Consider the following 26,848-nt stretch of genomic DNA (forward strand, 5'->3'; position numbering starts at 1 on the left):
GTTCCTTACTTTAGGCCAGTGGATAAAAGATCCAAAGGGGTAAGAACACAGTCTAGGGGAGCCCCTGCTGACTGCCATCTGCAAGACAATCCCTCAGATTTGTCTCCTGAGCCAGAGCATTTCTCTGTCTGTCTGTCTGTCTGACTGTCTGTCTGACTGTCTCTGTCTCTCTGTCTCTGTCTCTGTCTGTCTCTTTCTCTGTCTCTCTCTGTTTCTGTCTCTCTCTGTCTCTCTGTCTCTCTCTGTCTGTCTCTCTGTCTGTCTCTCTGTCTCTCTCTGTCTCTCTCTCTTTCTGTCTTCTCTTTCTGTCTTCTCTTTCTGTCCTCTCTGTCTCTCTGTCTGTCTCTCTCTCTCTCTGTCTCTCTGTCTGTCTCTCTCTGGTTTGGTTTCTTTTGAGACAGAGTTTCTCTGATTCACCCTGGCTGTCCTGGAACTTGATCTGTAGACCAGACTGGCCTCAAACTCGAGATAACCTACCTGCTTCTGCCTCCTGAGTTGGAGGGTCACTCTGTGTGCTGGGACTAAAGATGTGTACCACCATGCCTGGCATATTATTTGCTCTTACAATTGATTCTTTAATATCTTGTGACCTTGATAAATTCCTAATCTTATAAGATCTGCCATTCAAAATAACCTGAAGTAAATATTCTCTTTGGCCTATTTTCCCCATTCAAATTAACAATCTGTAAGCAAACACCCTAAGCACTCATGACAAATAATTCACATACATCCATAATAAGAGACTATGGAATATTTTTTCCCTGTTTATGTCACAACAACTGGAAAGTGAGGGCAAAAGTGGAAGTGGGGGGCATGGTACTGTGGGTCAGAAACAAAAGCAGGCAGCAAGGAGAGAAAAGATATTCTACAAATTGAAAATTGGAGATGCCAGACAGAAAGAACAGCTTTAATTCCCAGGAAAGCCCTCAACTCCATCCCAAAACCCAAGCAGGCGGACCCGTCTTTGCCTACAGCTGTCAATGGTAGCAGTTTAATTAGTACCTGGCCCTAGGCTGCTGAAAATTCTCATGAGTGTCCCAGGTCTAGTAATCTTGGTGCTAGAGCCTCAGGATTGAGAAAAATTTTAAGTTTCCTTTAATTCTATGGATTTAATTCTATGGATTGACAGTTACTGTGCTGGGAATGGAAGTCGGGTCCTCATAAACGTTTAAGCAAGATTTTAGCAGCCCCACCCGAAGCACAGCAAGTGTTCTTGCAACTGTTCTTTCCCACCCACCCACCCACCCATCAGCTTTGAGACGTCCACAGACCAGTGTCTTGCAAGGCCAGCAGAGCGCTTTACTTATACACTAGGGACATGGGGGAGCCTGGGCTAGGCTGTATGGGGTCATCTGTCCCACAACCCCAGCAGTGGCTATGTGAGTTCTGGGCAAACAGCTACAGCCCCTCGGGGTGCCAGCACCCAACAAAGACTTCCTACATATCGACAGAACTTGCCCTGCTACCTCAGTCACCAACTCCATTGGAGTGCCAGGTACCTCCAAGCTCAAACTCGAAGCAAGCTTTTCCTCTACACTGGAAAACTCCAAGACTAACTGAGGTTTTGCCTATGTGCTAGAATAGCCCAAGAAAGAAAAAAAAAGCTGAACAAACCTTCCCTACCTCCAGCTATTCATAGCGCAAGAGCCCAGCATGGAGTGAAGAAGCAGAGGAGTAGAGAGTCTTCCCTCTCTCATCCTGGAAGACATTTGGTCCCTTGGAGTCCAGTGTCTCTTGGTTTAAGAGTTGTGGCATAGCCCTCTGCTTTAGTTCTAATGGGTAGTCACACACCATCAAATCACCGTGTGCCGTCAGAGCCCAGGGCCCCTAGTCTCCTTACTCCTGGTGGAGGTGGGACCTGTCTAGGTTCTCCCCATGCTAGCTGTGGTTGGAGAGGGTTCCTTCATTTGGAAGGGGCACTCAGAGGGCTGCACCGTCAGAGCCACTTCCAAGTCCTTCTCCACAAGTTTGCCATGGTGTGTACGTGACCCTAAATAGACGTCTTCTCAAATCATTGGTGAGAGATGCCAAGAAATGTAATAAAGGTGCTGGCAGTCATCTAGGGGATCATGGAGCTTAGTTCCCAGGGACAAGGGACCAGGCCACAGGGAAGGGAAAGTAACAGTGAGCTCTAGCTCTCTCTCTCTCTCTCTCTCTCTCTCTCTCTCTCTCTCTCTCTCTCTCTCTCTCTCTCTCGGATGGGAATGACCCCAAGGCTATCAGTCTTTGCTCAACCTAGATAGAGTCTTCCCCTCTCCCCTACTGGTCCTGTTTACACACATACTCACTTATATGCGCACACACACACACACACACCCCTCGTGCCTTCCTGCCCATTTCTCCTCACACTATCTTCCAGGAGCAAGCAGCAGCCATCTCAGAGCTAACTTTGCAGAGGGACTGTCGCGCCGTCTTAAACTGTTTGTAAGGCATTCTGCTCTTGATGTGTTGGTCAACCTACTCAAATGTGGGCCTTTGGGTTGTACCCAGTGTCTTTTCCTAAACCAAGCTGTGGAATTCAGGTGGCTCACAGTTCCCAGAAGTGGAGCGGCTGTCACAGAGGTCATGCAGAGCTCTGTGGCCACATGTGGGAGGGAAGAGTGAAAGTGTTGGCAAGGGACAGCACATAGCCACACTAACGGTCAGAGCCTACCCAGCTTGTCCTTGTGTGCAAGCAGGGTCTGAACACCACCTTCTTATTCAGGAGGCTTCTCAAGGCTAAACCCCTTTCTTGCTCTGAAAAGACTGGGCTTTTTCCCTTTACCAACTTGATGCCAAAGGAGGCTGAGGCCTGTGTGGTTTATTCTCTGGAGACACCTGACAGCGTATTCCCACAGCTGTTTGGAGTTACTGCTCTAATACTCAAAGGTCATAAGATAGTCTAATTTTAACCCAAAGTATCAAGCAGGAACCACATCAAATCTGGTGTAGCCCATGGTCAGATTGTCTCGGTGACATAGCCTGGTTGCTTATCTGTTGCCTAGGGCCAGAAGAAAACTCAAAGCTTGTACCAAGGTGGGAGTGTGGGCACCTTTAGCTGTGCCGGGCAAACACTTCCATCACTTCCCCAAACCTTACTTAGTTGGTATCACATTCTGTCTACAAAAAAGGAAGTAGATCACAGCTCCATATGCACAACCCAGAGGTTAAAGAGTCAGAGGAGGAACAGACAAAACCTTTAGGACCGCAACTTAGCCAAAGACGTTTTAGACAGCAGAACAAAGGCACTGTCCATGGATGCAAAGGCCAAACCTTCCTTTTGCGTGGGACGGTGGGTCAGCTCTTTGGAGGTGACATCCAGTAGTCTAGGAATTCATCCAGCTTCCAGGAAGGTGAAAGTCTTAGATGTGAAACGCTCAGTTAGGCAGGCATGCTGCACCTGCCCACTCACTCACCTCCGCCGTACATCTGGCACAGGTAGGGGAAGCGCCACACGTTGCCCAGGCCCACGGCATAGGAGACACAGGCGAGTAGGAACTGCAGGGGGTTGCCCCACTTTGGCCGCACCTTCTCTACAACCGCAGGCTGGGCACACTCTGTCGACCTCGGTCTTTCTGGGTGCTGACCAGGGCCTCCGGAGCCTTCCCAGGGCTGTAGCTCCTCATCCTCTGGCAGGGAGACCACATGTGCTGAAGGTGATTCCATCTTCTGGGACGACTCTCAGTGTAGAATGGACAACACCTGTGCCCCCCTTTGCCCCGCCCCCAAGCCCCTATGTGTTCTGCTGTTTCTTTCCAGGACTCTGGAATCAGCTTTCGACCCTACCAGGCCATGGTGTGAATTCCCTTCTTGACCACTGCCTCCCTCTCTGCCTCAACCTCACAGGTGGCCAGTTTAGACCCTCCCACTGACCTTTGGCCACATTCCTTTCTGTGTCCCTTGTCTTCAAACTCCAGGATTTCTGGGCTCCTCAGGTTGCTGTTAAAAGTGTCTGCAAAAAAAAAATTCACAAAGATGAGTGTATCTGCCGGAGGCTGACGGCGAACTGGAAAACGTTTAGCTACAAACTGCGAAAAACTCTGATCTATGTGCTTGTCGGTTTCTATAGTACAAACACTCCCACTATGGTGCTTCCTGAGCTACCAGTAAAATCCATTAAGTGCAACAGGACACCATTATGCTGGGTTCCCACCTTGCACACACACTGATAGAGCTAGCCTCCGGAGCATAACTGACAGTTAAAGGGTAGCAAGTAATCAGAGCCGAGCATTGTGTTTGATTTCTGACGTCACTCAGGCCTCAGTAATTAACTGTATTTAACAATCACCTCACCAAAGGGGATAAAACCCAGTTCTCTGGGGTGTCCAGATTCCCAGCACAGACGACTCAGTCCAGCTTAACCCCCCTGAGCGTTCCCAGGAAGCTGCCCTGGGTAATGGATGGTTGCCTATGGAAGCGAATTTCACTGTGCCTACCAGAAACAGAATACAAAAGACCATCAAACTGTGTCACTTGGATTCTGGATGAAGGAGAGAAAGTGGGTACAGCTGTGGCCAGGGTTCTATAGTCTTATTTTCCCAACTAAGAAGGTTATGCAATTTTCAATCATTTGCTCATCCTGGTAAGTGCACTGTTAATTAATTATCAGAGCTTCAAGTTTCCCCACTTGAGAAAGTCCAAACTCCTTAGCTCTGCTTGCAAAGCCTTGAGGCTTTTTTTATTTTGATGTTGTCGGTGTTGCAGTTTTCTTTTAAAAAAAAAAGTTATTTTTATGTTGTGTGTGTTTTACCTTCATACTTGCATATAGCTAGACTGCTGTCATTCATATATACACAAATATATACATCTGTATGTGTACGCACATATAGCTGGAACTGGTGTTATGGATTGTTGTGAACTCCTATTTGGGTGCTGGAAACTGAACCCAGGTTCTCTGCAAGAACAGCCAGAGCTTTTAACTGCTGAGCCATTGCTCCAGCCTCCCTCCCTTTTGAGATGGCCATTTGCTAAGTTACTCACTTAGGTTAGGTCTTCAGTCTTCCTGCTTCAGCCTCTTACATAGGTGGGGTTACAGCTGCATATCACCACACCTGGCTCATGTTGACTTCTGATTACAATTATGTTATTTGAGATTTGTGCCCTAAGTAAGATCCGGTCTATTCAGAGGAAGGTCTATGTGCTGATAAGAACGTATATTCTATAGCTATTGTATGGATAATCTATCTTTTTTAAAATGATAATTGACCCCTTATTGTTATACAATGATCTTCCTGTTTATTTTTATGGGTTTTTGATGTTGTTTGTTTTGTTTTTTGAGACAGGTATAGCCCCCATCTCCCAAATAGTAGGAAAGTCAGGCACGCATTACCACCACATGTGGCTCTTTTTAAATTTTATTTTATATTGTATTTTTCTAGATTACTCTGTTCACTATCTCCAATGTAGGTATTGTGCCTAGAACCAGCAAAGGATTTGTCTGAAATATGACTTAGTACCATCTCAAGAGAATCACTGAGAAACATCTTGCTCTACATGAAACCCACAGAAACCAAAGTAAAGCTATCTCATTTGACTGTGTTGCAGACAGCTCCCTGACTGACCTGGGTCAGCTTAGGAGCTTCTGACTTTACAATGGGGTAAAAGCAAAATGAATTCTGTAGAAGCTATAGTTTGAGTTTCAGTGCTTTTCGAGGAAGCAGTCTGAAGCAGGATGCTCTCTGAAGATGTGGAGAACCCTGGCGGCCGCAAGCCCTCTGATGATCACTTGACCAGGAGCTGCTGCTCTGGCTGATGGTTAGGAAGGTAGGTGTAATCAATGCATCTTCAACTCAGGGTGCTCTTCAGTTTGAAGTGGGGCGGCAGTGTGTAACCCCAGTGTGGGTGGAGGAATGTGGGAGCACAGCCCAAGAATGGAGTCCGGTAAAAATTCTGAGTGCTTGGGTACATGATACTGAGACCTTGACTGTGACTGATCCCAGGAAGGCATGACAATCGCAGAAACAGTGACTATGCCTGAAAGGAGGGGACACATACCTGAGAATTCAGGAATAGGCTCTGTTGTGCTTGACAAGAGGTGGGCCACTCTTCAAGCCTAAAAACAGCCTCATGAGAGATCAGGAGTAAACATTTAGGTAAATAAATGCCAAATGCCACGTCTTACGTTTTATGCACAGTGATCATTCTGAAACCAGGTATCAAGAAAGGATGGAAGCAGCCAAGATAGTGAAAATCTTTCTATTTTTAAAGTAAGTTACAGGCCTATATTAAAAGACTCGCTTTGGGAAATACATCATCATTATCTACCTTTTTAGACATCTATCTATCTATCTATATATATATATATAAAATTTTAATTTATGTGATGTGCTTTTGTGTATGTTTGTACCGGTGCAAGCAGGTAACAACAAGGACAGTGGAGGATGCTGACTCCCCTGGAAGTGGAGTTGTTGGAGGTTGTAGACTTCCCAATATGGATGCTAGGAACCAAACGTTGGTCCTCTGCCAATGTAGTGAAGATTTAGTCAGGAAAATTCATCTTCAACCCTGGAAAAGGCCTTTCTTGTGCCTACATCTGCTATTGGTAGAAGACAGAAATAAAAGACATCTCTGGCTGATGTTCCAAGTGATGTCTAAGCATTTTCAATGGTGTCTGCAAAGATAGATCCAAAGAAATCCTTCAATTCCATGAGCTTAGCAGAGCAAAGATGGTTAGTACAGGAAGAACTCTCAGTCTAGATAACCTTAATCTGCTTTATTATGATAAAAAAAAGAAAGAAAGAAAGAAGACATTCACGAATGACAGCCATAAATACGGAGTCTTTTCAGCTCCACACTGCTCTGTGTGATTTATATACATTTTAGAAAACATTATTATGCAGAAGTGAATGAATGTGGTTGCAAATGATGTTTATAGCAAAGTTAGAGTTCCTTGTATCCTTATGGATGCATCTGACACTGAAACCCTAGGGCTGGGAGTATCTGTTTAGATCCCTTGTACAGTCTAGAGTTGTAGAGTGGTTGGTCCTGGCCCACTGGCAGGAACCTTAGATTCAGAGAAAGGTGACTTCCACTGGGATCCCAGAAAAAGTCTTAGTGGCCATTGTATCCTGGCAGCATTTAAAGAGTAGTCGGGAACAGAGAATTACATAGTCATTGTGACTTTAAAGAAAAGAATTAGGTTAAATCTAATATGTCACCTTACATGCTTCAAAACCTCTAACACTGGTTGAAAAGCAGTATTTTGTTTTCTTTTAAGCAAAAAAAAAAAAATGTAATTGCTTCTTTGGCTCCTTAGAGTTACAGTCAAGTCTCTAATGACAGTTTACCTTAAATTCTAGAACTTTCTAGAATCAAGAAAACAATGATCTTCAATACCGGCCTTAACTTTTGATGACAAAGAGGCTACAAGGTTTGACCTTCAGGTGGCAGAGGATAGGGGGTCCCTCCTAAGGGATGTGGTCCCCTCCCCATGGTGGTCTTCCCTCCTAAGGGATGTGGTCTCCTCCCCAAGGTGGTCTTCTTCTGCTAAGCTCCCTAATCTTCTTCACAGACTCAGGAGGTCCCAGGCCAGTACTACAGCCAAGAAGTCCCCACCAGCAGTCAGTAACTGTGAAACAGAGTGGCTGACTTCGATCTCGGGGAGGTCCATTCTTAGGCCACAGGGGAAGAGCCTCCCCTCTCCAGGCGGTTCCTGATGAAAGTCCCCAGGGCCACCAGGGGGATCCACATGATAGATGAAGCCACCAGCAAACCGATGACAGCTAGTGCATGTGGAGGGTAATCCTTGGTCACCAGCTGCCCCTGGGAGAAGAGACTGAGCATCAGGGGACGGTCCCTCCTATCAAATCCAAGAGAAATGCTCACCCAAGCCTTCTTCTATGAAGGGGAAGATGCTCAACAGAAAAGAAAGGCCTATGGTGCTCCATGACTCTGCAGTTTACAGTAAGTCTTCGTAGAAACCATGCCCATTTTCTCTATATGCCATAAAGATAGATAATTCTGACCCTTTCAAGCATATGTGAGTTGTGCGTGAAGCTCGCTAAGAATGCCATAAAAACAGTCTAGTACCTTACTCCGAGGCCCTAAATGTAAGGTAACCTTCAGCACAGATTAGAACTTTCTGTGGTGATAGAAAGGCTCTGTATGAATCTGTCTCTGTGGTACCCCAGAGGAACCAGCACTTCTGGGGAACGATCCACTGGGGTGCTGTGGAGGTGACTTTTACTGTCTCCACACATCGTGGTCAAAAACTCAGAGCCCAGGTCTGCTGTACTAGACTGAGCATCTGAAGCATCTCGGTGAAGCCGCCGTGCTGTCATCACCTGTAACCTCTCCACAGCACAGCCACGGTTCCTTGTGTCAGAAACTGAAGGGCTGTGTTCTCAAGTGACATTGTCTGCTCTGTTCTGTTCCTCAGCCCCGCAGGAACATCACATACCTGAGTAGCATCCCAGGCTTGGTACTGCAGCGTTCCCGTGAGGATGTAGTCGCTCAGGTAGAAGATAAAGAGGCCAATGATGAGCAGTGGACTCACGAATGCCCACATGACCTTCCAGTACCAGTTGAGGGTGCGGCCAGTCATGACTCGAAGGTCACCTTCAAATCTGTTTGGACCACAGGGAGAGAGCCTGGAGGGAGGGGCTCCAGTTTGCATAGCCTCTGCACTTAGGGGGAGATGCTATTCTGGTTACCAATGAAGTTTGAATGTGACCCTGAACCTGTGTGATCCTTTCCTGGGGGAGGTGTTGAGGAAAAGGGAAAAGGACTGAGGCTCCCTGAGGGGAGAATGACCAAGAAGGAAGGGTCATCTGTCCCATGTTAGCCTTCAGAGGAAGGCTCCCGGTGTGGACCTGAGCATAATTCCTTGAGAAGATGTGGCCAGGGTGTATGGTGGAGGGGATGCCAGTCTCCTCAGTCCAGAGGGCTAGGGTACCATTGCCTCTGCCCACCCACCCAGTCAGTCCATTAGTGATGATTCCAAGTGTTCTCTACTGCTCCTCGAGATGGTCTCAGAACAAGTCACTGTGCTTGGAAGGGCCTGGCCTTGGCATGGAAGAGCAGGGAGAGTGGAGCAAGAGCAAAGCTTCTAGGCTGCAGCCCGAAGACCATCCTCTGCATTCTCATCTTGGCCATATTCTGGCTTTCTTCTTTTTCTTACTTGGCCTCTTGCCTAGACTAGCAACAGCACTGAAGTATTCATTTACCATGGATTTGATGGGTCTGTCCCATAGGTTGCAATACGCACATGTGTACGTTTAAAAGCATTTCAACCCTTGAGGACCTAAGCAGCCTATTTTTCTTAGGAGAGAGGCGGGGAGATTTGATGAGGGCTCTCAGAGCCTGGTGGCTTGCTTGGGGCCAGATAAGATACTACTGACAGCAGCCGCGGCCACGGCCACCCGCCTCCTTGTACTTATCTCTTCTGCCGTGTCCACGTGTGGTTGTGCAGAGCTCTGCCTGCTCCATTCTACTGCTGACTGAACTGGACTCTAGCTTCTCACCATGAATGTGCAACGAGAACACCAGGACAGAGGTCAGAAAGTGCTTTATGCCCCTTGTCTCTCCCCTATTCAGTACTGAATAGAGAAAGGTAGGGGAGCCGGCTGCGGCAGCGTGAGGACTCTGTTATTGGAGACCACTAGATGGCAATGTCTCTCCTTCGTGAGCAGAAGGCTCCACCTGGCCACTATCTGGTTCACAGGCAAGGCTCCTGTTTCCTCCTCCTTCCTGTCACTTTCCACCACTTCCTGGGATATAACTGTGTCCCCTCTTCAGTCATGTCACCCCCCTTGTCCCAGGGAGCTGAAGCTCAGACCTCTCTTTAATTTTCTTGTACTCTGAAATACCACTCCATGACTGGTCTCTGTCTCCCTGAAAATTTCTTGGTGATCATTTATATGTCTTCATATTGGGAAATCCGGCCATCCAGTCTTTTAAGAGCTTCAGATTTTTGTCAGCTGATGGAGAACATAAGAAGAAAGGATTTCCAAAAGTTGGTTCCAGAATGTGGCAAATTACAATCCCTCTTCAGCTTCCCAGGCACCTTTAAGACTCTTGAGTCCTAGGGGAAAGCCACCAATCTGATTTTACCTGACCTATCTACTGAAACAGTTGGTCCCTGAAGATGCTTCAGCATGTCATGGGACCCTGGCTCTTCAGGGGATTGTGGGGAATGCGTCTCAATGGACAGCCAGCTCTTTAGAGTGTCATGGCTGGTTTTATCCAAGCTCAAAACAGTTTAGATCATCATAAAACTCTAAGGAAGGATAAGGATGACACAGCACAGGTCTTTGACCCAGATGACGTTCAAACACTGCAGTCAGATGTTCCTGAATCCCCTTTATGGACTCACTCAGCAGGGCTGGTGACTTGAGGCCCCACAGTCCTCACAGGTTCCTTGTTGCTGCTACTGCTGCTTGATGGAAAAAATGGAAATAAAATTCTACACTAGTCGGTGCCAGCATCTAGTCCCAGAACTTCAAGGAGCATTTACATTCCTGGACCTCAACACAGATCTTCTCAACAGGAACCTCTTGCCGGCAGTATTTTCACAAGACCTCCCCAAGTGATGTGATGATGCCCAGGCTTCTGCATTCCATCACCTGGAAGGGCAAAGCCATCCCAGCGCTGCCTGGGATGCCACGGTAGAAATCTGACCACATCGTGCTCTCTGTTCTATTTTTAATTCTTTCCATTCATTCATTCATTCATTCATTCATTCATTGAGCAACATTTTACTGTGTAGCCTGGCCATCCTGGAACTCACACTATCGACCAGGCTGACCTTGAACTCAGAGATCCACCTGTGCTGAGATTAAAGGTGTGCACCACCACTCCCAGCTGAGGCTGAGTTTTCTTAGTGGACTCGGGTCAGGGTTCTTGAAAAGTTCTGATGCTGGTGGAAGATCAAAGAAGCTAATCCTGGAGGCAGAGTCCGCTCCCTGCCCAGAAAGCCATGAGTCCAGCAGGGTCAACAGGGAAACATGTCATGGTACAAAATGAAAAACAGGCAGCACATTTAAAAAAAAAAAAAAAAAGCTGTTAGTTGCTGGCAAACTAGCAAAGCAAGAGATGAATGAATGAAATCTGAGGGCAAAGACAAAACTGATGGGTCCGGTATCTAAAACGGGTATGCTCTCTGAGAAAGATGGTTTCCTTATGAGTGTGGCCCTGCAGCTTAGCTATCCCATGTAGAAGGCAGGGTCTGGGGTCTCCTTACCTCTTCAGCCCATACACATAGCACACAGCTATGGTCTCCACCAGCACAATGAGCAGCAGGGACAGCGTGGCTGCATAGTCATTGAATATGTCAAACCAGTAGTTCCCAGCCTCCATGGTGAACACCATGCCAATGGCACAGCTGATGAGACACACCAGACCTGGAAGACAAGATCACTGCTCCTCTGAGTCTCCTTACTCTCATCCCATGTTATATGCCTCAGGAGCCACAGGACCCTCGGTGTACTTTAAAGGGTAGGTTCACCCACACGAGCTACAGGAGCTGCTCTGCAGAGATGTCAGCTCACGGAAAAGGGAACTGGGGGAGAACGAACAACTGGGCTGCAGACACCCAGTCCCAGGAAGGATGCCAAGTGCTCGGAGGTTCTGGTAAAGAGTGTAGCTTTCAGTGAGTGGTCAGAACAAGCAGATTGGATACACACTTGTTTTACCCATCTTGGATAAGGAGTTACAGAATCGTCAGAGGCAGAGGTGTCTGGCTACAGAATCCTCATGACCCTGGTTGGGTAGCATGAGAGTGAAGTTAATGGGTAGCCATCATGGGAAAGGCTAGTTCCTTTACTAACAACTTCACAGCCAAAATGCATGAAGAAGTGGTACGTGCTCTTACAATGATCACAGTGTATCAGACAGGATCAGGGACTGACCACCGCACAGTGCAGCTCACTGACAGGTTTGAGTGTTGATGGCATAGTTACAATATCTTTGTCAATGACTTTCAAGAGCAGAAGCAAACACAAGTAGCATTAGACGTCAGAACAGGGTGGTCTGATGGGGGCTTATTGCCTGGAGAGTATGTGGAAGGAGCTTCTCCTGGTCTGGGAACAGGACATACACTCCCCTTAGGAAATGGACAGTTGATGATTGTTTTCCTTCAGTTAAAACAAAAACAGATGGAGGCTCTCAAAGCCTGGAGACCTGAGTGCAGGCTGGGGACCTAGCCTTTTCCCAAGGGTGGGCTGACCAACCACCTCACTTCCCTGGGATGTTGTGTGTTCTGAGTCCATCTCCCAGGGCTGAGTAGCACAGTACAGGAACACAGACTCCTAGAGCCTGCTTCTGGAGTTGACTTAGTGCATTTCCCTGCCCACCCATGCCCTGCCTCCTCAGCAGTGTGTCCTGACCTGAAATGACCTCCTTGGGCAGGTAGCTGGAGATGAGCTTGCTGTCAGTCAGAGGGGTGAGGAGGGCAGCTGTGTTCCCAAGCATGCTTCCCATCCCCAGCATCAACAGCATGAAGAAGTACAGCACCGACCAGAGCTGGGACACCTCCATGTTCTTAATGGCCTCAGTGTAGACGATGAAGGCCAGGCCTGTACCCTGGACAGCCTGAGAGTAATTAAAAGACACTGGTTACACACCTGAGCCAAGGGGGACATGAAGTGGAATGTCACAGTTTGAATGTGTTGAACAGTGTGCCTCCAACTGTTGTACTTTTACAGATGTATATAACTTTTTGTCTGTCTGTTTGTTTCTAGATAGAATTTCTCTGTATAACTGTATAACGGTCCTGGTTATTCTGGAACTAGCTTTTCATACCAGGCTGGCTTTGAGTTCACAGAGATCCCCTTGCCTCTGCCTCCTGAGCACTGAGATAAAAAGTTTGCACCATTACACTTTGCTAGAGATGTGTTTAACTTTTAGGAATTGTACTCTCACTGGGGAAAATAGGTCATTGGGTAAGTTTTACATAATGTTTTATTTATTTATATGATATATTTTATATAAATATTATTTATATTATTATTGAGACTTTATAGCTTTCAGTTCTTTGCTTCCTGGTCCATCTATAGTTAAGAACCTTGACTTCATGTGGCCATGAACCCTGCAACCGTCTCTACCGTGATAGATTGCACCCTCTCCCTCCAACAAACAGAATAAGCCCTCACCCCTGTCAGTTTCTTCTTGTCAGACATTTGGTTACGGCAACAAAAATTCTGTATTGACTAATACAAAAATATAGGTAAGTTCAATGGCATAAGCACAGTGGGACTAGTCAGACTTAGGAACAGATGAGGCTATGATAACACTTGTAGAAAATTTAAAATGAAAATTACTAAATTACAAAGCAATGGTTTCCCTGTCATCACCAGAAGCCATCAGTTCTAAACAACGTCAGTGTTAAAATACTCCCCACTGGGGTGATCTGATCTTACTTCCATGCCCATGGCTACCACAGAAGCACCATGTGATAAACAACAATTAGAATAAATGATTAACTTTGCAAAGATAGTGTATTCAATAATAAACATAATTATCAGTTTAAAGGATCACTATAAAGTTAAAGCCAGATTAGATATGGCTAAAGAGACAGTTCGTGAACCGGGAGATATATCATAGGGTAAATTCTCTTCAGCTTAGTATAGTTTGATCTACCAAGTTTGCACTAAACTTGGACTAATGATATCTTTGCACACAGTGAACTATAAACTAATTTGATGTCTAACGGACTTTGATCTTTATAATAAGCTGCTGAATGTCAGACAATCACGACAGCCCAGCTTCAGCAAATCGTAGGCAGCCAACTGCTTAAAACAGGAATCAAGTAAGTTTTATACAACGGAACCATCTCTACACTTCACTTACATTTTCTTTTTTGTGTGCATTGGTGTTTTGCAGACAGACGTGAACTGCTGTGGAGGTGCTGGGAATTGAACCTGGGTCCTCTGCAAGAGCAGCCAATGCTCTTAACTGCTGAGCCATCTCTCCAGCTCACTCACTTCTGTCTTTTGCTATATGTATATAGCCTGCACATGAGAGGGTAGAATATCCCAAACTTCTTTTTGCCTAGTATCTTTCTAATTACAGAATCAAGCCAATTAAGATCTGTAAAAATGACTTGCTATTAGATTCTGTTTTATTTACATTTCAGTTATTGTGCCAAAATGCCATGAACAAAGCAATATAGAAGAAGGTGTTTAATTTGGAGCTCATGTTTATAGAGACTTAGAGTCCATGACCATCATGGCTGGAGTGTGGCAGCAGGTAGGGAACTATAGTGTTGGAACAGTAGCTGAGAGCTTACATCGATTTATACAACTAGAAGGCAGAGGAAGCTACCTTCCTATGGGGGCCATTTTAATTTAAACCACCAACATTAGCCTACTCCTTGATTGTCATTGGCTTTTGGCCATATCACAATTTCAGATGCCTTTAGTCCAACTCTAAAACTCCCCATAGTCTTTCATGGTCTGACCACTATTTTAAAGTCCAAAAATCTATTCTGGGACTCAAGGTGACTTCTTAATTGTAACTCCTTGTAAAAGTAAGTTACATACTTTCAATCTACATTGACACAGAATATACATTACCATTCCAAAAGAGAGGAATGGGGACAGAGTGGAAAAAATACTGGACTAAAGCAAGACAAAACCCAGCAGGGCAAACTCCAAATCGTGCAGCTCTATATCAGCTGTCAAAGGTCTCAGATGGCTCCTCCCTTCTAGTTTTGCTGACTGCATCCTCTCTCTCTCTCTCTCTCTCTCTCTCTCTCTCTCTCTCTCTCTCTCTCTCTCTCTCAGTTTGCTCCCACTCTCTACTGCAGCTCTCCTTGGCAGGCATCCCACAGGATTCTGGCATCTCCAGCATCCTTGGGGTCTCCAACACAATCCAGGCTCCGCTTGCACAACTTCACACTTCACGTATGGCTTCTCTAGACTTCCATGCAGGGACTCCCCTGCCACACACCTGGCCTCAGAGGCTTTTTTTAACTGCAGAGGAAGATTCCACAATTCCTTTACTCCTGTATCCCCCACGCCCCCACCAGGACTCTAACACCAGAACCACCTGGCCAATGCTGCCAAGTTTAGCCATTTGAATTGGAACCTGTTCCCTTCTTGAATTACATTTGCGTAACATTTTTCCCTGTTGCAGCTTTTTAGCAGCAACAGGAAATTCCTTAAGGATTTCCTTTCTACAAGTAGGAGTAGCTGTGGGTGGGTCTTGCTCTGAGGGCAACCCTCCCTTTATTCCATTTTACCTCAGCTCTCAGCCCTCTCCTCATCTCTTTCAGTACAAACATTAACTTTTGCGGTGCTTTTTTTCCCCCTCCTCCTCAAACTGTACATTTTCGTATTTCTTTTTGCCCTGCTTGTTATTTTTCATTGTAGCCCGACATATGAGTGATGACTGATAGCCATACGACAGGGTTAATCTCCTCTGCCAATAAAATTAGTCCAAAACGTTTCAATTTAGTTCCAAGAAGATTTTTTTTTTTTTTTTTTTTTTTAGATAAAAGCCGAAAGCATCAACATTCAATTTCAACAATATCAAGAGGTCTCTTGGTAATACTGTTCCTCTCTGAAACTTCCTAACCTGAGCATCCGTAATCCACATTGATCTCAGCACTATTGTCCTCCCAGCTCCTGTGAGAATGGTCCATTCAACCTTGCTTACACCTACTGTTCAACAGCTTCCCTAATCCAATGGCTTAACATCTTCCATATTTTTCCAAAACCAGCACGATCAGGTCTGTCACAGCAACAGCCCACTTATTAACCCACAACTTTTGTCTTACTTTTCTGGTGTCATGACAAAACACCATGGCCAAGGCAACTTATAAAAAAGAAAGTGTTTAATTTGGGGCTCGTGGACGCAGAGGGTTAGAGTCCATGACCATCCTGGGGGCAGGCAGCAGGCAACAGGCAACAGGCGCAGTGCTGGAGCAGCAGCTAAGACCTTACATCCATTTCTCAAGTAGGGAGAAGTGAAGGCTCATTGGGACTGGCCCCAGCTTTTGAAACCTCAAAGCCCGCCCTCAATGACACATCTCTTCCAACAAGGCCACACCTTTTAATCCTTCCCATATAGTTCCACCAACTGGGGACCAAGTATTCAAACACATGAGCTTACAGGTGACATTCTCATTAAACTATCACAGATTCCCTTTTAACAACCTAGAAGGAAGCAGAAGGAAAACCAACCAACCGACCAGGCATACAAATAAAACGATGACACGGAGATTAGAACATGCAGAGGCGAAGTTATGAGACCTGTGGAACAGGAGAGAAAATATTAACATAGATCTAAATGAAGATCTTCAAGGAGAAACAAAAATAGAGGCAACAGTTAAGAAATAATATACATGAACTTGGCAAAACTGAGAGGAAACATGGATCCATAAAATCCCATAGGTTCAATATTACTCAGGCCTAGATTAGATAATGAAATGCATCCAGACTAAATTCACCGAGGACGCCAAAGACAAGACACATGTTTAGTGAAGTCAGAGAAAGAACCATTCACTTACAAAAATATAAGGGCAGACAAGACAGTTCAGCCAGTAAAGTTACTTGTAGCGCTGGCCTGGTGGCTCATGTTCAGGGTCTAGAACCCAAGTAAAGGTAGAAGGAGAAAACTGACTCTACAAAGGGGTCCTTTTACCTCCCTACAAGTGCTGTGGAACACACACACACACACACACAACCATACACATCCATGTGCACACACACAGCACACAAATAATCACACATATACAACCACACACACGTACACACAAGTAATTGATTTAAAACAAAATAATAAAAGAAAAATTCAGCATTTTCTTAGAGTGTCCATTGCTGTGAAGAGACACCATGACCAAGGCAACTAACTCTTCTAGAGAACAATATTTAGTTGGGGCTGGCTTACAGTTCAGAGGTCCAGTCAGTATCACCACAGCAGGAAGCATGGCAGCTTCCAGGCAGCCATGGCACTGGAGGAGCCAACAGTTCTATCTCTTGTTCCAAAGACAAACAGGAGAAGACTGGATTCCAGGCAGCTAGGGAAGAAGGTCTCTCAAAGCCTACCCATACAGTGACACACTTCCTCCAACAAGGCCACACCTCCTAATAGTGCCACTTCTTGGGCCAAGCGTATTCAAACCACCACAAGCGCCAACAATTGAAACCAGAATTGTAAGGCAAATATTGTCAAAGTGTTGAGATAAAATAACTGTTAACCTGGAAAACTCTATTTTGGGGAATCATTCTTTAAGAAATGGGGCTATGGTCTGGAGAGGTGGCTTGTTGGTTAAAAGCACTGGCAGCACTTCCAAAGGACCTAGGTTCATGGTGGCTTACAAATGTTTGTAATTCCAGTTCCAGGGATCCGACAGCCTCTTCTGACTTCCATGGGCACTGGGCATGCACATGGTACATTTACATACATGTAGACAAAATACATATAAAAATAATAATAATAGTAGCATGATAATAATAGGTCTGCTGGGTAGTGGTGGTGCACATCTTTAATCCCAGCACTCAGAAGGAGAGGGAGGTGGATCTCTGAGTTAGAGGCCAACCTAGCCTACAGAATGAGTTCCAGGACAGACAGGGATACACAGAGAACCTGTCTTAAAACAAACAACAAACAGAAAGAAAGACAGGAAAAGAAATGGGGCCAAATACATGTGTTGATATGGAAACAAAATCTAACAAAGTTTACTATTCTTAAAACCTGTCATATGAGACAGTAGTTTTAAGGAATATTTATTTATTTATTTGTGTGTGTGTGTGTGTGTGTGTGTGTGTGTGTGAGTCTGTGTGTGTGTCTGTCTGTCTGTCTCCATTCATCCCTGGGGCTAGGAACTGAACCTAGGGCCTTGTACATCCAAAGTGTGCAGTGTTTGGAAGTTATGAGTTTAAAAGGACTGAACAGTGTAACAATCATATTTAAAACAGGAGACAAAAACCAGATATACATCTGTAATCCCAGCACTCAGGAGGCAAAGGCAAGAAGTGAAAGATTTTAATATCATTCCTCTGTCATAAAAACAAAACAAAACAAAACAAAACAGCCAGGCGGTGGTGGCGCACGTCTTTAATCCCAGCACTTGGGAGGCAGAGGTAGGCGGATTTCTGAGTTCGAGGCCAGCCTGGTCTACAGAGTGAGTTCCAGGACAGCCAGGGCTACACAGAGAAACCCTGTCTTGAAAAACCAAAAAAACAAAAACAGGAAAGAAAAGAGAAAGTGTCCTAAAAATTCTTGCATTGTTTGAAAGAGAAGACACTAACAAGCTGTGTTAAGTTAAACATTAATGAGAGATTTCAGGGAAAAGACATAAAAGTACACATTTCACACAGTAGAGAATATTTTGGAAAGGAAATAGGAAAGAGAGGATGGAAAAAATAGGAAAGTCAGTCTAAAAATTTAGTAGTCGTATCATTCTTGGACATACAGCCAAGCTCGAACTAAGTGAGGAAAAACTAAGCCCTAGATCCAAAGAGGAGAGCTGAGTGCCAAAGCTCAGAATGGGCATCGCAGGTGTCCAAATGGGTTATAGATCCAGAAGCCTGGGTTTGAGGGTCTTGACGGATGACCTGTGCAGGAGGGAGGGTCAGGCCATAGACTCTGTAGGCAGGGAGTTGGGCTGAACAACTATCTGGCGAGTGTTATGTCAACTTGACACAAGCTAGAGTTACCTGAAAGGAAGGAGCCTCAACTGAGAAAATGCCTTCATAACATCCAGCTGTGGGGCATTTTCTTAATTAGCAACGGGAGGTGGGAGAGCAAGCCATTGTGGGTGGGGCCATCCCTAGCCTGGTGGTCCTGTGTTCTATAACAAAGCAAGCTGAGCAAGCCATGGAGAGCCAGCCAGTGAGCAGCGCCCCTCCATGGCCTATGTATCAGCTCCTGCTTCCAGCTTCTACCTTGTTTGACTTCCTTCGATAAAGAACAGCAATATGGAAACGTAAGCCAAATTAAACCCTTTCCTCCCCTACTTGCTTTGGCTCATGGTGTTTCATTAAAGCAGTTTTAATCCTAACTAGATTACAATAAGCAGTAGGAAGAAAGTGTTGTGTCTCTCCGCAGACTGATTTATAATGGTCTACCCAGGAAACAAAACAAACCAACCAACTATTCCCCGACCTCGCTGATAAACCAGTGTCATAGAACCTCTATCCTTATCTTGAAAGTATTCTCTAGAATCAGTCAAAGTCTTTAGATATTAAATCTAAGAACTAATCAATGTGTTCACTTAACCTCAAACTCTGGTAAAAACAATAATAATAGTGAAATAGCAATAAAAGGGCTAAGATTCGAATATTAAAAAGAAATGTGCAGAATTGTATCTGCAGGTAATAGGATAGTTTACAAAGAAAATAACCTGTAGATGAGAGAACTGATTGGGAGAATTATCAAGGTTTTTAGGTACAATATACAAAAACGTTTATGTTTCTTTTGCAGCCAACATAAACAATGAAGGAAATTAGGAGAAAGACACAATTCACAAAAGCAGTGTGACAGAAGGTATGCCAAGACACTCGTGAAGAAAATTAGCTGACTGGGTATGTGAATAAGAGAAAGTGTCCTACTAAATCAAAAACTAATCCAAAATAATTTCAGATGAAGGAACAGAGACAAGGGCACTCTTCTGTATCCCCTTGAGTTGATCTGTAACTGAAGAGAAGGCCACAGAGAGTTTAAAAAAAAAATCTAGAAATACTGAATGTTAGATCTACAGAAGAAGAAACCACACACTGAAACTCAGAGAAGGGCAGAAGAGGTGGGAAGGCTCTGGGGCCAGAAAGAGAAGCGAAGTTACAGGAACTGAATTGCTACAACAAACTTCAAACAAACAAAGCTTCAGAGCACATTTGTTTGCTTTTAGCTGAGCCTCCTCTCGGGCTGGAACAATGAATGAAACCATTCCTCAAAGACAGAACAGAAAATTCATATCAAGTCTCTAAATCCTAGAGCTCCTACCTCCTCCACCGACACGGCAAGCAACGATCCTGACAACTACAAAGAACACAAGGACTGGACTGAAACCGACTCAGACTCAGAGGCAAATAGACTCAGGCGGAACTGTGGGTAACTAGCAAAAAATCAGCGGGCATCCTGATGAGAGTGCACCTCCCAGCAAAGATAAGCATGGCGCTCCTCTCCCCACTGCCCTGGGTTTAGGACACACTTTGGCAAACTCTGAGAAACTGATCCAGTGCAGGAACCTAATCTAGCACAAGGGTTGGGTGGGGATGGGGGACAACGATGACGCCCACAACCAGGTCTGACCTGTTTTGAGTTACAGCCTCCCCCGACCCCATCCCCCCAAGAGTCAGCTACAAAGTATACTTTAGGGCTTGGTGGAAATTACATTCATCACAGAAGAAAGATAAATTTGCTGATGACATAAGGTTTTTTTTTTTTTTTTTTTTTTTTTGTCTATCAGTGTGTATCTCCGTGTGTGAGTGTATGTGCATCACGTGTGTGCCTGGGCCCATGAAGGTCAGATCGCCAGGAACTGGAGTTATGGATGGCTGTGGGCTGCCGTGTAGATGCTGGGAACTGAACCTGGGTCTTCAGAAAGAACGGCAAGGGCTATTAGCCACCCCTGACATAATATTTTTTATTCTACATTATTTCATATGTGCTTTCAAGTATTACTTTGGTGTTTTACTACTGGTTTTGTTTTAGTTTTCATCTTGCTTGAACAGGGTATGATGATTTTTTTTCTTTTTCTTTCTTCATTTTATAGTATTTCCTTATACCTCCAACATGAACTTTTTCCTCTCAATTCTACAAAAAAGGAGGAACAAAGAGAAGAAGCGCAAGAAGAGAGGGGGTGAATAACAGTAAGGAGTTATGATATACATGTATTGAAATGTCAAAATGAAATTTTATATGTTAAATATAAAAAATGTTTTTATATGTTAAATATAAAAATACAATTACAGATTTAAAAGTAAAACAAACAAACAAATCCAAAAATGAAAACAAAAACAAAAAACCCACCACACAATTCAAAGGATATTCTTACTCTTCCTCTGTGCATGCACGTGCACACGCTCGTGTGTGTGTGTGTGTGTGTGTGTGTATGTATGTTTCTATATATTTTCTTCATGCTATTCATGTTTCTTTTGTTATATAGAAAGTGCTTTCTTCAACATAATCCTGCCTGGTTTTGTTTCTGGTGCCAGTACTTTTTGGATCTTATTCCATAACATTCTTACACAAACCAGTGTCTTCAAGTGTTTCCCGTTTCCTCTTAGTCTTTTCATAGTTTTGAACTGACTCTCGCACAGTGTGGGATAAGGATCTAGCACCAGTTACTGAGAAGACCATCCTTTCTCCAGTGCATTCTCTTGGCATCTTTGACAGAAATCACATAGTTGCAAGAACGTGATGTTCTGGGTTTCCTATTATGTTCTGTTTGTCTTTTTCATGCCAATACCAGACAGCTTTGTAGACTGTCTTAAAGTCAGGTATTATTATGTCTTCAGTTTTGTTCTTTGTACTCAGAGTTGCTTTGGCTATCCTGGGCTTTCTATAGTTTCATATAGATTTTAGGATATTATTTCTGTTCTAGGAAGAATATTATTGGCAAGGATTGCATTGAATCTGTAAACTGCTTTTGGTAGTATGGACACTTTAATAATAATAATAATTAATAATTAATAATCAATAATAATAATAATAATAATTCTTTGGTTGTTGAATGAGAATGTCCCCCATAGCCTTATATATTTGAATGTTTGGTCCACAGTTGGTAGAACTGTTTTAGGAGTAGTGTGGCCTTGTTCAGGGGGGTATGTGAATAGTGGTAGGCTTCAAGGTTTCAAAAGCCCATGCTTGCTATCCTGCTCTCTCTCTGTCCCTGTCTCACCATCTTTGTCTCTTGCTTGTGGGTCAGATGTAAGCTCTCAGCTACTGCTCCTGCACACCCTGTCTGTCTGTCTGTCTGCTGCCATGCTTCCTACCATGATGGCCATGGACTCACTCTTGAAACCGTAAGCAAACCTTCGATTAAATGCTTTCTTTGATAAGTTGCCTTGGTCATAGTGTCTCTTTCACAGCAACGGAAAATTAGCTGAGACATCATCTTCTGTTCCATAAGGATAGAGTATCTTTTCTTCCCTGCCATCTTCAGCTTCTTTCATTAGCATTTCATATTTTTATTGACAGTATCTCCCGTTTCCTTAGCTCAGACAACTCAATAGCAGAGAGACCAGCTTAAAAACAAATGGCAAATAAATGCCACACATAGATGTTTCTTTAAGAAGGGCTGCAGAGATGACGACTCAGCAGTTAACAGCACCTGATTATTTGAGGACCTGGTTTGGTTCTCAGCAACCACATGGCAGCTTACAACCATTGGCTCAGGGGATGTGTTGCTCTCTTCTCTTCATTTCAAGTACCAGTCACACATAGTAGTACAAATACATACATACATGCATACATACATGCATACATGCATACATGCATACATGCATACATGCATACATGCATACATACATACATGCATACATGCATACATACATACATGCATACATGCATACATGCATACATGCATACATGCATACATACATACATGCATACATGCATACATGCATACATACATACATACATGCATACATGCATACATGCATACATACATACATGCATACATGCATACATGCATACATGCATACATGCATACATGCATATATGCATACATGCAAGCAAAATACTCATACATGTCAATTAAAATGAATAAATCTAAAACATTTTAAACCATCACGGAGAGTCAGCAAATAATAAAAGGTGTATTAGTAACCTTCAAGGAAACACCATTAAAAATCACAATTAGATATGATTGCAGAGGAAATGAAAAAAATAATTGTGTCAAGAAGACAGCAGTATTCTCATCTTTTAAAAAATTTTGTTTGATAATTTCTTTTTATTTTTTATGTGCATTGGTGTTTTTTTTTTTTTCACATATATGTCTGTGTGAGGGTGTCAGATCCCCAGGAACTAGAGGGATAGACAGTTGTGAGCTGCCATGTGGGTGCTGGAATTGAACTAGGGTCCTCTGGAAGAGCAGCCATGTGGCATATCTTATTGCAACATTCCTTTAAAAAAAAAAGTCCAGGATATAAAAATGACCTTGGAAGAGTAAACATACAGAGAATGTGTGGTATATATCCACAAAGGAATAATTCAACAACAAAAAGATGAAACCTCATCATTACATCTACACATTAAGTGACAAAAGCTCTGCAGTGTTCACTGAGAAATGGAAATATCTGTGTCTGTGTGCTGGAGCGTGTCTGTGTGTGTTATGTCAGCTTGACACAAGCTAGGGACATCTGAAAGGAGGAAATCCCAACTGAGAAAATGCCTCCATGAGATCCAGCTATAGGACATTTTAATTAGTGATTGCTGGGAAAGGGCCCAGCAACTGTGGGTGGTGCCATCCCTGGGCTGGTGGTCTTGGGTTCAATAAGAAAGCAGGCTGAGCAAGCCATGATGAGCAAGCCAGTAAGCAGCACCCCTCCATGGCCTCTGCATCAGCTCCTGCTCCTAGGTTTCTACCATGTTTGGATTCCTACACTGTCCTGCTTTGATGATGAACGGCAATATGGAAGTGTAAGCCAAACAAACCTTTCCTCTCCAAGTTGCTTTGGTCATGGTGTTTCATTATAGTAATAATAACTCCAGCTAAGATTGTGTGTTACCTTATCTCCTCTGCCTTTTCTGAGTTTTTGAAACTTCAAAAGATGAAGGAAAGGAGGGAAAAACACAGAGACTCCAGGAGAGCTTTCCAACAAGAATCATCCCAAGTAGCAGCTGGGAGAGCAGGAGTCCAGTCCCTCCTATCAGTGAGTCAGGAAAACTGATCAGTTTCCTGTCTTCATGGACCATGTGGAGGCTCTTGTGGGTCCGTCTGAACTAACTGTGTGGAGAGAAGCAGTCCCCATCCTTCCCAGGCCTCTCACCGTGTCCAGCTCTGATTCCAAGCTGCAGTTTCGAATGTGTGGGAACACTTCACTGTACTTGTTTGGGTAAGTAGATGCCAGGTAGTCCTTCACCTCCTCCAGGTTGCTGGCTGTCAGAAAGCCATCTTCAAGGTCAAAAGAATTGGTGAGCAGCAGAATCACCCTGCAGAGAAGACCGCCATCTTCACCTTCATGACTAAGAGGCCACTGGCTCTAAAACCTGGGAGGAATGTGGGTATGTGGCTGCTCTACAGGCAACCTCTTCCCTCTTCCCTCCTGTCCAGTGAGGAGAGGGCCTCCAGACTGGTGACACTTTGATAGGAAGAGCAACTCTGAATGCCTGTGCAGAAGTCTCAGATCTGAGCAGAGATGAGGACAGAAACTACCTCCCCACATCTGGATAAGAGGTGCCTGATGGGATTGGGTGGGATGGTGGAAGTGTTCTATTCTCCATATCCAGATTAGTACCCACTGGCAGTGACAGCACTCAAATGTGGCTTAACACATTCTTAGAGGAACTGCTTAGAAATAAAGTTAGAATGACTTAAATATATTTACTTATTTTCAGACAGAGTCTCACTATGCAGTCTTTACTGACCTGGAACTTGTTATGTTGACCAGGTTGGTCTCACGCTCAAAGATGCACCTTAAAGGCATGCATTACTACACATGTATTAGAATTCTCAAACTGAATTTTATATCACTGTGAAAATTAAATGATTCTCATGTAAACTGAGTTCCACTAATTTCAGTCTTCTGTAGAGATAGCTACTTATGGTCAGCGACCACCTACTAGACATCTTAACATTTGAAAGATGATCCTCTGAAGGAAGCCACAGACAGTAGTCTCTGAGACTCTGACCTCTAGAGAGGTCTTGGTTACACTTGAGATGGGGAATGGACCGAAGACACCAGCACTGTTTCCTGAGTACAATTTTCTGCTCAATGCAATGACCACCTTAAACTGCCTAGTCCCTGCAAGGCAGGCAGGCAACTTTATGGCCCCTGTTTCTGGTGCTGGTAGAAGGCAGACATTGGGAATTGAGAGAGGAGACCTGAACCTCACATTGTAGCCCCCAACAGTGGTTGGTGTCTTTTGTCTACCCCCTGACTTCTGGGAACCTAGCCCTTCCCAGTCACCCTTTCGGCTCAGAGCTTTGGAGCCCTGCCTTCCCACTTGAGGCCCAAGGCTCTGAGGGACGGCTTAGACTCACTTGTTTAAGCAGTTCTCATAGTTGAAGGTGGCCTTGAAGCCATAGATGGAGAAGGTGACAATGCTGGAAAATATGGAGGTGGAGCTGTTGATGATGGACACAATGATAGCATGCTTCTGGCAGTTGTTGGTGGGTTCATTGTAGCTGGCAAAAGCGATCAGGCTGCCAAAACCCAAGCCCAGTGAGAAGAAGATCTGCGTGGCTGCATTGATCCAGGCCTTGGGGTTGGCTAGCTGTTCCATCTAGAAGGCCAGTAGGGATAGGGCTGAGGAATCCTGGGCTCTATTCCCAAACTCTCCCTCTCAAGAAGAGGGAGGCTCAGAGATGGAGAAGAAATTATTTCTAACACACAGGTAGTCAGGATGGTCTGGGGCTAAAGTCTAGTCTCTCCTAGAGTGTCTCCAGTGTATCCTCTGGCAGGTAAAGTACTTAATAATCTTCCTGTTATACCCACTATGACACCCTGCCCATGGAAAATGAGATTAAACACTGTATGATCTAATGTACAAAACATGTGGGATCTCTGATTCACCAGCCAGACACTGTACTTGTCCATGCACAGAAATTTAGGTGATGTGACCTGGATGTGGAGTCAAGTCTGAGGTGACTCCAGCACTGATACTTAAGGCATTTGGAACAAGGCTGTGCATTGTGAATGCTGTTACAGTCATCTATTTCCTGACATAAAATTTGTTAGGCAAAGAATGTGTCCTACTCCGAATACAATAGCATTCCCACTCAAGAATTCTGGCTAGGCTGACTGGAAAGAAAGAGTTAAAGTGGAATCATGGAAAAGGGTCTAAGGAAATATGGGAACAGATAAGGGACGTGACTGGAGTGATAACCGTGGTCTCTAGCTCAGTGGGGAGTATGGATAGGGTTGTGGGTGACACCTGGAACAGGGAGACCAGAATGAAGGCTAATACGGGTAGCAGGAGGAGAGGGACAGAGGATTTAATTTGCAGAAGGCATAGCTGAGGAGGAAGTCTGGGTGCCCAGGATGTCCACAGCCTTTGTCTTGGGCTCACACCAGCCCTGCTGATTACGTATCTTTCTCCCTTTCTCTTTCCACCCAGGCATCCCAGAAAGGAAGAGTCCCCTTCCCTTGCAGCTCCTACCTTAGGTGTGAACATGTACATCAGGCCATTGGTGGCTCCATGGAGTGTAAGGCCACGGACCAAGTAGATAATAAGAACACAGTAAGGCATCGATGCGGTGAAGTAGACCACCTGTGGGCATCCAGAGACAGAGTAAAACTGCTGGAGCGGTAGGAAGGGCAGGGCAGGGCAGACAACCATCCCCACAAACACCTTCTCTCTTTGGTGGTTAGGCTGCACTCACAGCTGCTGAGAGCTGCAGGTGCCATGACCCTGATTAGGAGACAGGGTCTGAGTGTGGTCAGGAGGAAGGAAGTATGGGACATGACTGACCACATCTGTTGCCACCATGAAATTTCTCCTTCAGTGGACTAGAGGCAACAGGGTTCTCTCCACCTTCCTTCAGCCTCTCTGTCTCTAAAAATGGGTTGAAGGAGCCTGCACAATATGTGTGAGTCTCTCTGTTCAGTATTTTAGCCAAATTTGGGTCCTAAGAAAAGCAGGAAGACCAGTTACTTACAAGATCTATGTTGTTGTCCCTAAAAGGGAAATTAATCCAGTAGCTTGGGGCAAAGCCAGCTTTCCAGGATAGTACCTGAGAGAGACCTGGCCAGGCATGCCCATAGGTGGAAAGCAGAGATTGGAACAAAGCCCCCACAATAAATGCGATATATAGTACCGA

General features: G+C 44.6%; 2 protein-coding genes across 6 annotated transcripts in view; both read right to left on the reverse strand.

Moving 5' to 3' along the window:
• Nucleotides 1–6,547, reverse strand: part of LOC117693866 (sodium- and chloride-dependent transporter XTRP3B) — a 33,281-nt gene extending 26,734 nt beyond the window's left edge. The window contains exon 1 of one of the 3 annotated variants that reach the window (XM_076917570.1): nt 3,853–6,547. Coding sequence is in view for 2 of the 3 variants with exons in the window: in XM_076917569.1 (XP_076773684.1) it covers nt 3,396–3,645 (250 nt within the window). In the remaining variant the exon portion in view is untranslated. Of the gene's footprint in view, nt 1–3,395; nt 3,712–3,852 lie in introns of those variants that run through there. The other 2 variants (XM_076917569.1, XM_034484645.2) reach the window with 2 other exon arrangements.
• Nucleotides 6,548–6,676: 129 nt separating this feature from the next.
• Nucleotides 6,677–26,848, reverse strand: part of LOC117693764 (sodium- and chloride-dependent transporter XTRP3A) — a 41,921-nt gene continuing 21,749 nt past the window's right edge. The window contains exons 5-11 of one of the 3 annotated variants that reach the window (XM_076917571.1): nt 26,188–26,298; nt 25,070–25,311; nt 23,856–24,018; nt 12,303–12,507; nt 11,159–11,318; nt 8,378–8,567; nt 6,677–7,740 (exon numbers count right to left, since the gene is read on the reverse strand). In XM_076917571.1, coding sequence (XP_076773686.1) covers nt 7,591–7,740; nt 8,378–8,567; nt 11,159–11,318; nt 12,303–12,507; nt 23,856–24,018; nt 25,070–25,311; nt 26,188–26,298 — 1,221 coding nt within the window. In that variant the 3' untranslated portion in view covers nt 6,677–7,590. The other 2 variants (XM_034484512.2, XM_076917572.1) reach the window with 2 other exon arrangements.

This window comes from Arvicanthis niloticus, chromosome 21 (assembly GCF_011762505.2).
Source record: "Arvicanthis niloticus isolate mArvNil1 chromosome 21, mArvNil1.pat.X, whole genome shotgun sequence".
NCBI classification, from domain to species: domain Eukaryota; kingdom Metazoa; phylum Chordata; class Mammalia; order Rodentia; family Muridae; genus Arvicanthis; species Arvicanthis niloticus.